Source organism: Camelus bactrianus, chromosome 15 (genome assembly GCF_048773025.1).
Source record: "Camelus bactrianus isolate YW-2024 breed Bactrian camel chromosome 15, ASM4877302v1, whole genome shotgun sequence".
Classification (NCBI taxonomy): Eukaryota; Metazoa; Chordata; class Mammalia; order Artiodactyla; family Camelidae; genus Camelus; species Camelus bactrianus.
In genome coordinates, this window is record NC_133553.1 from 52,189,266 (window position 1) to 52,207,890 (window position 18,625).

The 18,625-nt window shown below is 40.0% G+C and overlaps 1 protein-coding gene across 12 annotated transcripts in view; it reads left to right on the forward strand.

Annotated features, from left to right (window-relative positions):
• Positions 1–18,625, forward strand: part of ACYP2 (acylphosphatase 2) — a 218,367-nt gene that overhangs the window by 81,904 nt on the left and 117,838 nt on the right. For 6 of the 12 annotated variants that reach the window (XR_012498967.1, XR_012498962.1, XR_012498968.1 and 3 more), the window contains 2 exons: positions 9,966–14,968; positions 15,375–16,049. The exons of 2 other annotated variants lie outside the window; for them this stretch is intronic. Coding sequence is in view for 3 of the 10 variants with exons in the window: in XM_045514345.2 (XP_045370301.1) it covers positions 16,046–16,187 (142 nt within the window). In the remaining 7 variants the exon portion in view is untranslated. Of the gene's footprint in view, positions 1–9,965; positions 14,969–15,374; positions 16,188–18,625 lie in introns of those variants that run through there. 4 more of the 12 variants (XR_012498963.1, XM_045514346.2, XM_045514345.2 and 1 more) reach the window with 4 other exon arrangements.

Genomic DNA, 18,625 nt, shown 5'->3' on the forward strand with positions numbered 1-18,625 from the left:
TGTTCTTAAGAGAAAAAAAGATGTTTGTGCAAATAATTATAAAAAGAAGAATGTCGTTAATCTCAAAAAAAAAAGAGAAGGAATAATGCATAGACAAAAAGTGACAAATATCCACCAAATCATTGTTTTAACTTGTATTCACTAATAAACGTTAGTGCGTATATTTGTTGGCTATTTTTATTTGTCCTTTTATGAGTCTCCTGCCTGTTCTTCTATGAGGGCAGCACTTTCATCCTACTGATTTGCAGGAGTTCCTAACATAGTGATGTTAAGCATTTTCAGTTACACATGCTGTGAATATTTTTCCCAGTTTGTCATTTGTTTCTTAATTACATTATGTACCTTTTTACACAAGAAAACCATTTACAATTGCGTATGGAACCATGCGGTGGTTATTATGCTTTTATTCATCCTAATTCTAGCACTAACTACTTCTGTGGCTTAGTCTGATTAAGCTTCTGTGGCCCAGTTTTCTCGTCCATAAAATGGGCAATAACTTTTCTTTGTACTCTTATAACATTGTATGACTATCAAATAAGATTAATTTATTTCAAAGCACAGACCTCAGGATAGTGGATGTGAACTATTAGAGAGCAATGCTCTGAGTCCATGCTGCCAGGGGACATTTAATGGTATCCCATAGGAAGTACCAAGAGTGATCCATTTACAGCTTGAAGTTACTCTTCTTGCCAAATAGAGCAGAATAAACTCTCCCCGCTTTCCCCAGCCAGCCAAGGCTTGCAGCAGGCAGAGGAAATGCTTGTAGCTACAGAGAACACAGATGCCAGAGCCTGCAGGTTAGAGAGAGCCCGACACGGCTACAGGGCTAAGCCAGACAGAGGAAAACCCACCCCAGGTTGCACAAGAAAGCAAGCGGCCAGTCTCTTCCTGAGGGTGACTGTGGGAACAGCCTCTATTGGTGGCATAGACTTGGCACTTAAAATGAACTTTGAGCAGTTCCAAATATACAGATTAAGAACTCTCTGCAAGTAGAATTAGGACTCTGATACAAGACACATCCTCATGCAGCCTTCTGTGGGACAAGAATAGCTTGATGCATGGATGGCGATCAGCAGAGTTTTGGAGAACAGAATCAAGACTGGACCAGAAAGGAACTGTTCCTTTGATCACAATGACCAAGAGTTTTTATAAATTCCTTCATGGGGAAGAACTGGAAGTTGTTGTCAGAATTCCCCACTAGGTACCTTTGGTAGTTCATCACATATATTTTAACTTAATGTATAGTAAAATGTAAACACCACAAAAGGTGAGTTTAGTCATGCTCCACAAGTCCTTTTGTCATCTTTGTTAAGAGCTTTTCTATGAATTGTAACATAGAGATTTCTGAAGCGGTTAGATTCTGGGGCCTGAGTGGCAAACCAGAGAAACAATTCAGTTTCCTGTGCAGACCACTGTTTTGGGCTTATTTTAGTTTGGGGGTGCTGCACTTTGTGAAAACCACTTTGAAGAGGAGAAAGCATTATATAAACGTCATTTATCACAATCTCTTAGAGCTGTGGTTTACAACCCTGGCTGAATGTTAGAGCTACCTGAGGGGGTTTTAAGAAAATGCTGACCTCTGGCCCAGCCCCATATTAATTAAATTAAAACCTCTAGAGGTGGTAAAAAACATCCCCCAAGTGATTGTAATATGCAGCTAGATTAAAAGGGTTGATAGGACAATGCATAAAATATGAGGTCTTTTTTTAAAAAACAACTTTATTGTGGTATAATTTCCGTACAGTAAACTACACATATTTCAGATGTACAATTTGATGGATTTTGATAGATGTAAACACCTATGAAACCACCACCACAATCAAGATATCTAACAATTCCATCACTCCCCAAGAGGTGCAAATTTTGAACCCCCAATTTATCCATTCTCACCCCTTTTACCCCCTGGTAACTAAGTTTGTCCTCTATGTCTGTGACTCCATTTCTGTTTTATAAATAAGTTCATTTGTGTCTTTTTTATTTAAGATTCCACATATAAGTGATGTCATATGGTATTTCTCTTTCTCTTTCTGGCTTACTTCACTTAGAATGACGACCTCCAGTTTCATCCATGTTGCTGCAAATAGCATTATTTTATTCTTTTTTATGGTTAAGTAGTATTCCAGTGTGTGTGTGTGTGTGTGTGTGTGTGTGTGTGTGTGTGTGTGTGTGTGTGTGTACACTACATCTTTATCCAGTCCTCTGTTGACGGACATGTAGTTTGTTTCCATGTCTTGGCTACTGTAAATAGTGCTGCTGTTTAACATTGGGGTGCCTGTGTCTTTTCAAACTTTATTGTCCTCTGGATATATGCCCAGGAGTGGGAGTACTGGATCATATGGTAAGTTTATTTTTAGATTTTTTAGGAACTTAAAGTCAGGTCTTAGAGAATATTTGCATATACAATGTAACATGCCAAACTGAGGCATGGTGAATAATTCAAGCATTCCCTTCCCAAATGGTACAGTTCTTGGCATATTATCTAGTTGTTTCTGGAAGAATTTTTTTTCTCCTCTTTAGATATTTTTGAAGGTTATTTGAAAAACTTCAGATAATTTGCAGGTGTTGAGATGATCTGAATTGGCAGTAGAGATGAAGAGAGGGCATTTTATAAATGAGGAAAATTCATATGGAAATTGTATCCATCCAATGGAAACTTTATACATTTTTTCCTTTTTTTCTTTTCCCCAAGTTTGGCTGTGTTAAATTTATAATAATGTCCCCTTGTCCCTCCTTCACTCTGTTGTGCTTAATTGGCAAAACTCCAACTCTGGACATATTTCTGTATGCCTACACCTATACATCTGAGTGCTTATGTTTTGATTCCTCAGCAGCAGACATTGAAACAAGGATTTGGGTTAAAAGAGTTTACCTGGAAAATATGGATTATAGTGGTTGAGAGATGTGGAAGTAGCAAAGGGAAGGACCACATCTGGTAGAAAATGTACTATTAAGCCAGCACCACAAGACGCTTCTATGGGGAAATTCTGGGAAACCATGAAACACACACCTCAGAATTGTCTTCTTTTGGCCTTTATATACCTTCTCCTGGGAATCATTATTTGAAGCCCTTTGGGCCTGTTATGAGTCCAGTGTGGCTTTTGAAAATTCTGGAATAAAGAATTCTTAAGCACAGGGCTGGAGATTCTGTTAGAAGTGGGCTAAGGCACAATGAAAGATCCAGGGATAGAAAGGCATTGTTGGGGGGAAAAATCAAACAACTGAGCAGACTGGTGTCAACATAAACTCATGATTTTCCAGTCTCAAATAAACATTTCATATAGTTGGTAATCCCACAAAACTTTTCTCATAAGCTCATGCTGCCACTTAAAAAAAAAAAATCCATGTCTGATAACAGCAATATCAGGATTACCTGTGGGTCTGTTTCCATTGTGTTTTCCTTTTGCTTTTCTGTCTTTTGGTCCTATTTCCTGGTGATTAAATAGAATTTATATTTTAAGGCAAGACAAGAAAATTCAAACATAAAATTCTGTCTGTTTGGGCCTCCTACCTCCCTCCCTAATGTGCAATACGCATCTGCATTATATATTAACCAGACTTCCTCAAAGATGAGGAAGATGCTCAACCGCAAAGATCAATTTTCCCCCTTTCTTCTGACACTAGCAACGTAACTTCTTAAAAAGTTACCATTCTTTCCCAAGTCTGTAAGAGGTCACGGTGACTTGCTGCTCTCTTTGTGTGCTTACCTGGACTAGGTATCCTTGGTGAACTTTATGTAAAATGTCAGTATGTCATTTGATGTTTGATCCTTTGTCTCAAAAATGTACACAACTGTGCCTTTGACTTCTAACAGGTGGAACAGTTCTCAGAGCTTCTGAGAGTTTGTCTCCTGGGTTATAATCCTCAGTTTGGCTCTAATAAAGTTCCCTTTTTTTCTTTTTAACTTGATTGTTAATCAAGTTTTCACCAATAATGGCATGCCTGGTGTGATTTTTAATCCCAAAATGTGAATATATATATATATATATAAGGCTCTGGTTGATGTTATCTTCCCTTAAAAGGATTTATCCTTCTTTTTGTCAGCAGTTAGAGTGGGGCCAGACCATATTGGTGCTCTTGGAGACTGAGATAATTTTAGGCTGTTACAGGCTTTGTGAGAGTTGGTCTATTTTTATTTGCCTTTATTCCTAAGAGTGTCTTGAGGAGTATCCAAGGAGGCTGGCAAGTTTACCAAGGCTGTTCTTCCTTGGTGGGCCCCAATCTATCATTTTTCTCTCTCTACCCAGTATGATGAAATTGCCAAAAGCTCTGCTCATCTTTTGAGCAGATGATTTCTGCTTGGTTTCTTGCCTTCGCACCATTGCACAGCTTAAGACCTGGTAAGAGTCCTAAGGGCAGAAGCCATATCAAATGCAGGGCTCACTCCTCGAGTGCTGGTCTCATTTGTTCCTGAACGCTAATTCTTTTCCCCTGGATCCGTGGGAATGCTGAGAGTTCTACTCTGCTCTACCTTTTACAAGTTAGCAGTGGGTTTTATAGATTTTATTCCCTCCTTGAGGGATTAGGCTAGGTGATCAGTTGAGAGAATAAAGGACAATGAAGAAGGCGAGAGAGCTGAGGTAACCGAAGGCTTAATGAAATACAGGCAAACTGTGTTCTATTGTACTTCACTTTATCACGCTTTGCAAATACTGTGGTTTTTATTAATTGAAGTTTTTGTGACACCCTTGTGTTGAGCAAGTCTGTTGGTGCCATTTTTTTGCCCCCAACAGCATTATTACTATTTTTCCTTCCAGTTTTATTGATATACAGCACTGTAGAAGTTTAAGATGTACAGCAGAATGATTTGACTTATGACTTGCACAATGAAATAATCACCGCAGTAAGTTTAATGAATATCCGTCATCTCATACAGATACAACATGGAAGACAGAGAAAGGAATATTTTTTCTTTGTGATGAGAACTCTTAGTATTTACTCTCTCAATAATTTTCATATGTAATTTATAGCAGTGTTAATTATATTTATCCCTAAATTACAATGTAATGTACAATATACAACGTATATTTACCCCTAATTATTGTAAAGTTGGGTGGTGGTGAATTCTTCAAGCTTTTGCTTGTCTGTAAAACTTTTTTTTTTTAGTTCTTGCGTTAGGGTTTTTTTGTTTTGTTTTTTGTTTTCTGTTTTGTTTTTCGTCTTCTGTTTTGTTTTTCGTCTGTAAACTTTTGATTTCTCCTTCAAATCTAAATGTAAGCCTCAGTGGGTAGTGTATTCTTGGTTGTAGGTTTTTCCCTTTAATCACTTCAACTATATTATGCCACTCTCTTCTGGCCTGACAAGTCAACCAATAGCCTTATGGGAGTTCCTTTGTACCTAACTTATTGCTTTTCCCTTGTTGCTTTCAATATTGTTTCTTTTTCTTTAATTTTTGCCTTTTTTGGGGGGGAGGTATTTAGGCTTATTTATTTATTTAATCATTATTTTTTTAACGGAAGTACTGGGGATTGAACGCAGGACCTCGTGCGTGTCAAGCATGCACTCTACCACTGAACTACACCCCCCTGCCCAATTTTTGCCGTTTTAATTACAATGTGTGTCTTGATGTGGTTCTCTTTGGGTTGATCCTGTTTGGGACTTTCTTGCTTCCTGGACCTGGATATCTGTTTCCTTTCTCAGGTTAGGGAAGTTTTCAGCTATTACATCTTCAAATATGTTCTGTGCCCCCCTTGCTGCCCTCTTCTCCTTCTGGGACCTTATAATGTGACTATGAGTATGCTTGATGTTGTTCTAGAGGTCTCTTAAACTGTCTTTTTTTTATTTTTTAATTCTTTTTTCTTTTTTTCTGCTCAGCTTGGGTGATTTCCAATACTGTGTCTTCCTAATATATTCCTCTGTATCATCTAATTTGTTGATTTCTTCTAGTTTATTGTTTATTTCAGATATTGTATTTTTCAGCTCTGTTTGGTTCTTCCTTATATTTTCTAACTTTTTGTTAAACTTCTCACTCTGTTCATCCATTCTTCTCCTGAGTTCTTTGAGCATCGTCATGATAGCATTATATTCAACTTTTTATTGGGTAGATGGCTTATATCCATTTCACTTAGCCTTTTTAGTGGGAAGGGGTTATGTTGGTCCTTCATTTGGAACATATATCTCTGTCACCTAATTTTGCCTAATTTGCTGTTTTTATTTCCACGTACTTGGTAGGTTTGTAAAGTTTCCCAGTCTTGGAGAAGTGGCCTTACATAGGAAATGTCCTATGAGGGCCCAGCAGAGCTCTCCCCTCTGGTCACCAGAACTATATGTTCTAGAGATGTCCTGTATGTGGGCTGCACTGGTCCTTGTGCTGTAGCAGGCTGACTACTGTGCGTGTACTGGGAGGTGTGGCTGGCCTTCAGTCCAGTTGGTTACCAGGCCCTACCTTGTGCAGAGGTTGCCAGCTACTCATGGGCAGGGCTGAGTCCTGGTATGGCTGACTACATGGCCAGGGGAGTCCTGGTCCTGGTGTCAGCTCACTGGTGGGCAGGGCTGGCCCATGGAGTGGCGGGCTATGTGGGGAGGGCAGGGCTAGTGCTGATCCACTGGTGGGTGGAGCTGGGGGCCTTGGAGTTAGTGCTGGGCTACTGGTGGAAGGGCCTGGGTCTAAAGTCTGGCCGCTGGGCCCTGTGGGTAACTGGGCTGGTGCCAACCGATTGGTGGGAGGGGCTGGTCCCTGGGCACTCTGGTGGGCTGGGTTGGGTCCCAGAGTGGCTGGGGGCTCAGGTGATCCTATGGCAGCCAGCCTTCTGGTGGGTGTGGCTGGGTGCTGGCACTAATAAGCTAGAGGAAGGATTCCAAAATGGTGCTTGCCAGCACCAGTGTCCTTGTGGTGGGATGAGTTCTCAAAAATGGTGAGTCCTAATGCCCTTCTGGTTCTCCAGGAGGCTTTCTAAGATCAGCAAGTATGTCTGACCCAGGCTCCTTTCAAATTACTGCTTCTGTCCTGGGTCCTGGAGTATGTGAGGTTTTGTGTGTGCCCTTTAAGAGTGGAGCGAGGTATATATCCTACAGCTCTCTGGCTTTCTCAAAAGTAATGCCCACTATCCTTCAAAACCAAACATTCTGGGGACTCATCTTCCCAGCATAGGATCTACTTGCTGGGGAGCTCAGTGTGGGGCTCAGACCCCTTGCTTTTTGGGGAGAAGCTCTGCAATTGTAATCATCCTCCAGTTTCTGGGTTATCTACCCAAGAGTATGGCTCTGGAGTCTACCATGTCTCTATTCCTCCTGCCTGTCTCATGGTTCCTTCTTTAGATCTTTAGCTGTAGAAGACCTTTTCTGCTATTCTTCTGGTCTTTCTCATCAATGGTTGCTCTGTAAATAGTTGTAATTTTGCTGTGTCTGAGGGAGGAAGTGAGCTCTAGATCTTCCTACCCCACCATTTTGGCCACTCCTCTTCCACGTTTTTAAAAACTAAAGCATGTACATTGTTTCTTAAGTCATAAAATGCTATTACACACTCACTAGACTACAGCATAGTGCAAACATAACCTTCATAAACTCTGGGAAATCAAAAAATGTTTGCAACTCGCTAATTGTGACATTCACTTTACTGCGGTGGTCTGGAGCCCACACTCTCTCTGAGGTATGCCTGTCGCCTTCAGAGAAAGTGAGAGGACTTTTGCTTTGGGTTAGCTTGGATCAGACCAATCACCAGTTGAGGAAAACTACCAAAACTGGATAAAAGCCAAACCAAACCAAATCTCCAGGTATTTGAAGCATTGGAAAGGAACGAAAGCATCCAGGACTTTGTGTGACAAGATCTTGGGGGAGAAAGGAAATGTACTGAAGTGAGCTGAACAGTTTATGCTGATATTCCCACCGTTGGGAAATTTTCTGATTTGCAGCATGGGGCACAGAGCCTGAGCAACCTTCACTGGCTTCCCTTATTCCCAGAACAGATACCAGCCTCTTTGCCTTGGCTTACATAGCCTGACACATAGTTTCTTCTTGCCTGAACTGACAGCCCTGTTTAATGCAACCTTCTTCCTTTTTCATAATGCTTCACCACACTGGCCTTTTTTCAGTTCCTCCTACTTGGGAAGCTGAGGCATTCTCCACCCTATTCCCTCTGCCTGGACTAAATTCTCCCACTTCCTTCCTGGCTCATTCCTATACACTTGTCAGATGTCACTTCCACAGAGACCTGCCATGACAATCTATGTCCTCTCCCACTCTGCCTCTAAATTAGAGACCATCTTCTCCCCAGCACCCACGCATAGCACACAGTAAGCATTCAAGAGATATTTATTGAGCCAGTGAATGAACGACTGCGTGAAGGCAGTGTGATGTAGTGGAAGGAACCCTGGATTTTAACCCAGAAGATCAGGTTCTGGACAGGGTCTATTCCTGGGTGATCTTGGTAAGCCTTTCAGTCTTATGAGGCTATTTCCCTGCCTCTAAAATATAGATGGCAGCTGCCCTACTTAGTTCACAGTGTTACTGTAAACATCAAATCAGAGCTGGTATAGAAAAGCGTCTTAATTCTAAAGTGCTACTGCAAATGTGAGTCAAAAGGAAATCACATATCAGCAAACTATGTTTTAAGTACTGAATTATTGACACTTTACTACATTCATCATCATTATAAACCTTTTAAAGACAAGATTCTATAAGTAATGAAAAGTAAATAATTCTAGATGAAAAATTTTCATATTGCAAAATAATCATTGTCTTATTTATAGAACAAGATATCTCTAAAATACAGAACTTTGAAAGAATGCTAATTTTAAGGGATGCAGATGAGTATACTATAAACTATAACACCTAGTATATAGGAGTTAAACCAGCATTTACTGAACGGATTTTCTCATAACTTGCTTTTCCTCTACCATCCATATCTGATAGTAATTTATGATCAAGATACTTTCATATTTAAGTGATTTGTTGAGTGAATCCCTAATAACATTTACACTGCTTACCATTTAAGGGTTTAGCACGCACCTTAAAGTATTTTAGAAGTGTAACACCGAAATGAGAGAACTTAGGTGGCCCTAACATTCCTGAGTTTGAAGTAGTAATCATACCCTGCACTGCCTTGGATAGTCGGTAGGTGGCAGCAACAGACCAGAAATTAGTTTAGTTCAACAACCAGGGCCTTGGGAGTGTTCTTTTTAAAGGTATTATTTCATTTTTTTTTTCCATAATAAAACTATAGCTGCAAAGCAAGTAGACAGTAAAAACAAGCAAGTGGGATTAACTAATTTCCTAAATATGTTATCTAAGCCTTTATGCTATAATCTCGTTGAGCAACATATTTTTCAAAATTCTAGTTTTATTATCATTCTTGTTTTTTCTTACATTCTTTATTTGTTCTCTTTGTAAGCAGTGAAAATTTTAATGCTTCTTTATTGACAGGAGGGGAATGGCATTTTTCAACTTTCATGATGCTTAAACTTTGACCTATTCCTATTGGGAAGATTTTGCTCCCAGGCATTGCATTGGTCAAGGTTTAGTTACCAAACAAAAAAAAAAAAAAAAGGAAGGAAGGAAGGATGGAAGAAAAGAAAGAAAGAAAGGGAAAGAAGGAAAGAAAGGGAAAGAAAGAAAGAAAATAATAATAATAACCCTTCTAGACAGTTAAAGCAGAAATAGATTTAACGTTGGTTATTAAATAGCTTGGGAGGAGTAATGATAGAAAGAATCCCTAGGTCAGTGGTTCTCAACCTTAGCTTTGTGTCCTAAGCATCTGGGTTGTTTTTAAGAATACAGATCCTGGAATCCACTGCAGACATACTGAATCAAAACCTCTGGACCTGTGTATGTGTGTAATTAACAAGCTCCCCTGGTGATTCTAGTGTGCAGCCAGGGTTGAGAACCACTTTGAGGCTGAGATTTCAGAATCCACTCTCCGGCAGAACTAGGCCACTAAGGAGCTGATTCTTCTGCAGTTAGGAAACCACGCAACTGTTTCATGAATTAGGAAGCTGCCTGCTTTAAAACTATGTTTTCCCTGCCACTATCAGGAAGCTGCCATGGTCTGGAAACTGCCGCATCCCAGAAGCTGCTACTCCAGAAGCTGCAACTCCAGAACCCGCTCCATGACACTACTAAGAGTCTAACTAGTAAAATGGATGTCCTACTCCCTGCCTCTTGGTGCCAAGAAGTTGCAGTTATGGTGACTTCAGTTAACAAAAAAACCCAGAAAAATTGAGCTTCTCCACTGTGCTTATCACAGAACCAGCAGCAGATGGCCCAGCCTCACTCACCCCCTCCCTCAACATCTGGCATGGCACTTCTGATGGTGGATTCTTCATCGCACAAGCAGTCCTAATTGCAAGGATGTCTACAGGATGTGGCTTTAAACTTTCCAGCTCCACAGAACAGGAAAGCAAGTTAGGAAGAGACTGGAATGGATGCTGTATACCAATCCTGTGACCCACCAAAGGCATAATGAAATAGATGAGTTGTTTTAAACACTGGAGAATCCTTGATGTCACACCAGCCCAGTTCTGAAGGTAAATATAAGTCATACCTTTCAGGGAATAAGTCTGTGTGTGTGTGTGTGTGTGTGTGTGTGTGTATACACGTGTGTGTGTGTGTGTGTGCGCTAAGAAGGAATCAGAAGGGACGTCTTCCCCGGACAGGCTCCTCGCTTCCATAGGGAAAGCAAACCTGAGACTGGCTGAAGTCTGTACGTCTGTGCTTGAGAGGTTATTAGGAGGGGATGGGCCTGCTCTGCCTATTTTTTTCTGAGTTAGTGCCTGTCCCTTTTTCCCCTTCCCTATCTTGGTGCTATAGCTCAGAGCCAGGGTGCACTCTGTTTAAAACGTGGCTTCGCCATTTGTGATGTGTCCAAGCAGCAGTATCTATGACTAGTCCCCTCTTTAGCTAATCTTACCTTTATCCTTCTCTTACTCAAGACCTCTAGATGCATATTTCATGTTTTCTAAAGCACATAGTGCTAAGCATAACTGTGTTTTTCCATATTGCTTCCTTTCTTCTGGACACGTTCTTATGCATTTTATATATTTTCTTCTTCTGGAAACGAACTATGTTTCTGTAACGCATTCTTTTCATTAATTGAGTTATTATTACATTTAATAATCTATTTGTGCTTCTTTACCCAGTTAAGATCTGCTGTAATACTTTGAAAGTCAACTGTTTAGTCCTCTCTCAGCCTGAGCATGATTTACAGGTTTACTAAAAATTTAAATCATGTCCCACATACTGAAATAGTTTTAAAAATATTTTAAAACTAATAATGTTCATGCAGTACAGTGAGAAATTATTTTGAAATGTTATTATGAAGATATATAACAGGATATTAAAATGGACTTTGGAAAAGTAAAATTTTAATTTAAAGGACAGTTTTAGATTTATAAAATCATTATGAAGATAGTACAGAGAGTTCTCCTATACCCTACACTGTTTCCCCTATGATTAATATCTTACATTAGATGGTACATTTATTAGTTAATGAACCAATACTGATACCTCACTGTTAACTAAAGTCTTCCTGTTTTCACCTGCAGTCCTTTTTCTGTGCACAGTCCCATCCAGATTACTCATGACATTAGTTATCATGTCTCCTTAGGCTCCCTTTGTTTGTTTCTCAGGCCATCTTTGTTTTTCTTCACCTTGACAGTTTTGAGGATTATCGCTCACATATTTTACAGAACGAAAATGGACTCTTAAATATTAATTTCATTTTAAAACTTTACATAAAAATTTCAAATATACACAAAATTAGCAAATAGTACAATGAATCCCCACATATCCATGATGCAGCTTCAATAACTATCACCAGTTTACTTTACTCTATCTACACTGTCCTACCCCAAACCTGGAGGACTTTAAAGCAAGTTCCAAATATAATTTCACAGCACACTTATGTATTTCAGTACATATCTCTAACAGGTAAGGCCTTTAAAAAATACACTCACAATGAATGACAACATAACAAAGTTAAAGATAATTCTGTAATATTTAGCAGTCAGCCTGTGTCAAATTTCCCCAATTGTCTCAAAAAATGTCTTCTTAAATTTATAAATTCAAATCAATACCCAAACAAGGTTTACATATTGAATTCTGCTGACTTGAAAAAATGGGGCTTTTGTTTCAGTTTTAGCTGAGACCAGAGACTGAAAACAAAACAATAGTTACACAGTCCCCCAAAACGGGTGTTTAAAACCGGTTTTAAGGTCCTGAGTCCAACACTCACCTCAAACTTGAGAGGGTTTCCTCGGAGAAAGTTACTGGGGAGCTGCAGCTTTTCCCTCTTTGCCTCTCTCCCACCATGGGAAAGAGAAATGGGGTGTTTTCCCTTCACTGCATGCCTAGTGAGAGAGTCTTTACAACAAGCACTTTGCGGGCTTGGCTTTTATTCCTTGAAGCTAGAAGGGACTAGTATTTGACCCAGACCTGCGGAAAGTAGAGGGACAGGCTGTGGCTGGGGATACCCGAATAATGACTGCCAAGTGGAGCAAAGAGAGGGGGTCAAACTCGGAGCAAACTGTGACTTCTGTCAGTGGTAGGGCAGACATATGAGCCCCCGCAATTAGATGTGATGGGAAGGAGGATCTGGGCCCGTGGTCATTTAAAAAGGGATCCCATCCGTACAGCCTTCTACCTGGGGGCTAGTGTCTCTCAGCAGAAAGAGGCTGGAGGTGTAACATTCAATAAGAGAGGCTGGAATGGGGGAGAGTGTGCACAACTAAAGTACAGGCATTGTCCATCAAGGGAGTAAAAGTCAGAAAATCCTCCTGGAGAAAAGCTCTGAGTCCCCACAGAAAGGATCCTGCAAAAGAACTAATCAGCTTTGATTATCTGCCAATCCCGGAGAGCCCCAAAGTAGCTACCAACTCTTATCTAGGAAGGGGGAAACTAAAGCATGGGGAGGAATCGACCATGCCCTCTCCCACCCATACCTAAGCAGTACCACGCTGGGAGAGCGAAGCAGCTTTAAGGTTAAATGTATTCCTGAGTTCTGAATATCAAATTGGACTGTGATAAAGAAAAATTGGTTCAAATTTGGGTCAGAATTTCCTTCTGGGAAGAAATATGCTTTCCTGATAAACTGCTGAAGTAATTTTCTGATAAACTGTAACGAGATTAAAGCTTCTTCTGGGAAACCAGCCACTTCTTCAGCTGACTAACAGTTGGGGGTCTAATGACCTTGAATCCAGTTGAGTAATAACTATCTAACCATTTCTTTACCTGTAAAGTGTTCCTTCCGTGAGGAAATCATCAAATTGGTTTGTTTGGTCCTCTTCAATTGTGAGAGTTAATTATTTGCATCCTGTTGAGTCCTGCTCTTTCAACATAATGATTACAAAAATATTTCAGGGGTAGAAATATGTTGATGGATAAAGTAATTTTCATTGTCTCTGAAATCAATTATATACCTCAATACCCAATTTCTTAGAAATCACTCTAGGAATCACTCTCAACAGACTATCAAGACAAATTACAGAGATTTACAGGTGGTACCTCCTCAGTTTAAGTGTCATTGGACAGAGAGACTGTATTATCTGTCTATGTTTCACAGGTTCTAGGACCTGGTCATTTTTTACACCCGTATCATATAAGCAGGACTTTCCTTTTCTAGGTATTACCTTAAACATGATCCTGCATCACACACAAATTATTTTAAAGGGTTCAAGGAAGGGAATGATATGACTAGGGTTTAACTTTAACTGGCAGCAATACAAAGCCCAATTATTCCAAAGCTATTGGTCAGGTTTCAAAATTAAAACTTTTCATCTAATTTAACCATGTTTTATATGTGAAGACATTTGTTTGCATCAGAAGCCAAATAATTATATACTCATACAGTGTTGGTAGTGATATGTTTAAATTGATATAGCCCTTTGGAAAATGATTTGGTAATACGTATCAAGAACAATACATACTTGTATCCTTTGACTTGGTAGTCTAACTTCTACCCTAAATAATTAAAAAATATGTGAAGGAAGCTACAAGCAGGAATATTTCCTTCACAATATTTTTCACGGTAGTGAAAAATTAGAAGCAACCTGCATATGTAACAACAGGGACATAGGAGGTAAATTTATGGTTATATCACTTAATAGAACATCATGAAATTAATAAAATATTCATTAGAAAAACTATAACATGGAAGAAGAAAGAACAGAGTTGAATTTATACTATGATTTTAAGTACCTAAAACATATAAGAGAATACACAAAAATGATAAAAGTTGTGTTAGGATTATGGAGTTTTTCCTTCTGTTTTCAAAAATGTCTCTAATTTTGCACAAATGCTTTTGTTGTTTAAAATTAGCTTAAGCATTAGCAACATTTGCTTTAAATTTCTCAAGTCTTAGAATCACATATTATTGGCAATCCATGCTGAAATGGTACATAAAAATTTCTGTTTGCTGATGTTCAGCTGTTGGCAGACACAGTCAATTTTTTAGCTAAGTAAATGTCAATTGTTGCCATAGCACCTCTAAAATTACAATAAAGCTACATTATAATTGGCAGGGGTACTCTTGGGTAAATGTGGAGAAAAATCAAAAACTGATTAAGAAAAGACAAATATCAACCTTCCCAGGCAGTTGACAGGATCAGTGACAATCAGGGACAGGACCTAAACTCAGTTTGAGGTCTTACTTCTTGGAAGGTGCAGCACCAGTGGGGAAGATACTAAATATCAAATGATATCTGGTAAGTACTTGCACAGGTGATGGAACAGGATAGAAGAAGATGTGGTAATCAAAGGTATTCCAGATAAAGTAGATCCAAGAGCATAGTTTTTTTGTTTGTTTGTTTTTAAGATCAGGATGTGTTCAGAGAACAGAATAATCCAGTGTCTTGACAATAAGTTACCTATAAACTAAAGGAAGGGTAGAAGCAGGTAATAAGATTAGTGGAGGCTGAAGAACTTTGGTTTTATTCTGAATACAGTGTAGAGACTTTGAAGATATGTCACTGAAAAGAATGACAGACCTGTGTTGATTCTAGGGTCTGCAAGGAATGAACAGGAAGGGAGATGAGAGGAAGAGGTAAGTTGTAAGGTCTCTGCAATAAACCAGGATCTTCATTACATAAAATTACCTGGATTAGCCCTTCCAAAATATATTTTACTTTAAAAAGATTTAACCACATTATAACCAAGTTTTAGATGATTTCTGGCACTCATAGAATTGGCACACAATATTGAATCAGATTGCAGAGGATTATTTTTACTCTGTGGCCAGATGCAGAGAAATATGTAAAGGTATTGAAGCCAATAAATATGTTGAAAAAGGCAAATTCTCACAAGTAAAAGGATTTGGAATTCTAGAAGGCAGCAGCTTATCAATAGCTGTATCCAGACTCTTCGGGGTACTGGCTGCTTTAAATTAAGATTTCACAATAGCTCACCAGGATGTAAATTTTTCTAAGTATAAATTTCTTTTAACCTTCTAGGCAATTGGGGTGTTGCTGAACAATAATCAAGACCATAAAAAAAGCTGTATGAGTTAACAGCAGACAAGATTTTTCTTTTTTTCAATTTATTTTTTGCTGTTTCCACCAGCATTAAAGCGTTTAGATTTTTAGAGTTCCTGGTCCCAGAATATATCATAATCCATTTAGATTACGGATTCAGGCCCAAAGCCTTTCTGACTCAGTAGAGAACAGGATGCAGATGTCACCTTAAGAACTGGCTCAAAATCGCCTGAAAGATTTGGCAATTACCTGAACATTTAATAAAAATGTATTCACTAACCAAATACTCTTAACTATCAAGCTAGCAGGTCTTTCATTTCAAAAGCAATCATTTCGGCGTATCAAACAATTGACATGTGGGCAGAGCCTCCGGCTTTTATTTACAAGCGCTGAGAAAGGAGCACTGTGGTTCAATAAATCCCAGGGACACGGAGCGGGCATCCCTCCCGGGAAGCAAGTCCAGTTCCGCCAGGAGGGAGGGGCAGGGAAAGGAGCCCGGGCGCCTGGGGCCGCGTGGCCTCTTCCTTCCAGGCGTCCCGGGGTGCCCTCACTCCCAGTCCCCGCTGTCTCATTTGCCGCCTTCCGACGCGTGACCCCGGCGCGCTCGCGTCCCGGGCCGGTGACAGGCGCGGGGTGCGCCAAGCGGTCCCATGTGCCCCCTCCCTCTCGCGGCCGCCGCAGTCACCGCGCCCCGAACCCCGCTCCGGCTCCTCGGCAGAGGGCTCGCCGCCGCCATGTCTACCGCCAGGCCACTCAAATCCGTGGACTACGAAGTGTTCGGGAGAGTGCAGGGTACGGGACCCCCCTACAGTGGGAGATCTAAGGTGTTAGGGGAGGAGGAGAAAGCTGAGAGGAACACATCCCTTGATAAAGCCCCCCGCATCGTCGTGGCCGGCACTTCCGCTCGGCCATGACACAGCAGCGGCGGGTGGGAAGGAGGCGAAGGGCGCATGCGCAAGAGAGCTGGTTGGGTGGTAGCGGGGGCGGTCGGAGAGGAGCGGAGGGTTGGGAGGCGGGAGAGGCTGGGAGGAGGAGGGATCGCGGGGCTCAGGGTGCGGGCCGCCTAAGGCGGGGTGGGGGCAAAAGGAAGCCGGGGAGGAAAAAAGAGAGGGCCCTTGAACTAGTGGTCCCCGTTACTTGCCACTGAAACCGCTGGGCTTGACTTGAGTTTCAGGAAGGACAATTAGATGGTGTTTGAGGGTTCACTTTGTCGGAGATTTTTTTTTTTTCCTGTGTAGCTCCTAGGAGAATTTAGTTATCTAATTTTTGATTTATAATAGTTTAAATCGCTGCAAAAGATGTACTGTCTGGCTTATTGTAACTATTGTTATTTAATCACTGAAATTTATCCAATGGAATACAAATACGGCAATGATTTAGTATTTACCAACATTTATTCAAAGTACAGATTTTTAACAGTGGGAAATTTTGCATCATACCTTTTCTCTTTGAATTTGATTTCCATTTCATTTCTCCCACAGAATTTTATCCCACTGTTATGCTTGAGAGTTTCTGATTAGCCCTAACCTACCAAACTTTACTGCAATATGTAGGTACATAATATGTATGTGTGTACATTCATATATTTTACATATATTTTCTTAATTTCCTTTGACTACAAAGAGCTGTGTTCAATTTTTTTCTTCTGGCTTGAGTTACAATTGTGATTATAATTAGAATACAATTGATGAAAATCATATAGATACATTTAAAAGTATGATAAACATTATTCAATTTTAAAGGTAAATTTGTATTGGAAATTTATTTCTTAAGGAGAAAGCTGGGGGTGTTTTTGGAACCTTGATTAAAGGAAGGATTGGATTATCCTTGTACTCTAGTGGTTTTTACACTTTGGGGCAGTGTACCAGGGTAAGATTAAGGATGGGTGAGAGTATGCCTTTTGTAAAGAGATGGGCCTTTCTTTCAAGAGTGACTGTGAAGAGGGAAGTGGGAAAGGAGAGTTACAGCAGACTACAGGTGCCTTCTCAGGCAGCTCAGTTTTAGGGAAGAATATACACGGAAGTTGAAGACCTGGAAGTTGATTTCTTAAAATTATCTGTGCTTTATACCCTTCAGCATGTCTTTGGACACGCCCAAGGTTATGATACTCTAGATTGAAAATTGCCACAATAGGTCATTCAAACACATGGCATAAAATATGAAAATGATGGCAAAGATCACCTGACAAAATATTTGATCTACTGGACAGAGATGGCAGTGTAGTTAAGGAGAGTGTGAGTGTGAGAGTGTGTGTGTGTGTGTGTGTTGTATGCACATGGGTGGCATTTACTGGGGATGTTCCATGTGCTGAGCATCTTACTGTTATTTACTTAAGCCTCATCACAATTTTGTGAGATATATGCCTTAATCCTGTGTTAACAATGAGAAAACGGGTAGAGAGGGTCAGTAACTTGGACAAGTGCTTAGTCGACAAATGGGATTTGATCCTTTATCTTTCTAACTCGAAAACCTGCACTTTTCCATTATGCAGTGTTTTCTGATAATACATAATGTATTTTTATTGATTTTAACTATATAATTGCACTTTTATCCATATGGTGGTCAAATGGTATATGAAAATTGATTTTTGGCAACAGTACACATAGAAGAAAGAGAAATGTGCCATACATAAACAGTGGGGTTTAAAAAAATCAGCTTTCGGGCAATAACTCCTGTCGTTTGCAGTACATTAAATGGCAGAGAGTACTATTGATTTATCAAGGCATAGTATGTGGAACAAATTAACAATCACATATTTGCACACATGTAGTGACATTAGCTGAGAGTTTGGGATGTGCCAAGCTCTAGTGTTCGCTGATTTATATGCATTGACTCATTTAATCCTCAACCCTCTGACTTCAGCCACTTTCTTCATTTAATAAATGATGCAATTGAGGTGTAGTGGAGTAACTTTCCCAGCTCACACAGTAAGTTAAGTGGTAGTACTGGGGTTTCAACCTTGACAGTCTAATACCAGAGCCCATGCTCTTAATCACTATATCCTATTGATTCTCCTCTCAATACCCTTTCCACCATTATTTTGCTTTCCTCCTAAGCTGTGCACCGAACACATACATACACTGAAGCAGGACTTTTGGACCTGGCCATCTGGACTGTGCCAGATAATGCTGAGGACATTTTTATGGTCTTTTTGGGTCTAAGGGAGTTTAACCTGGTCAGTAAGCAGTCGGCACATTCAGAACTACAGCCTCTGACTCTCTCTCTGTTGC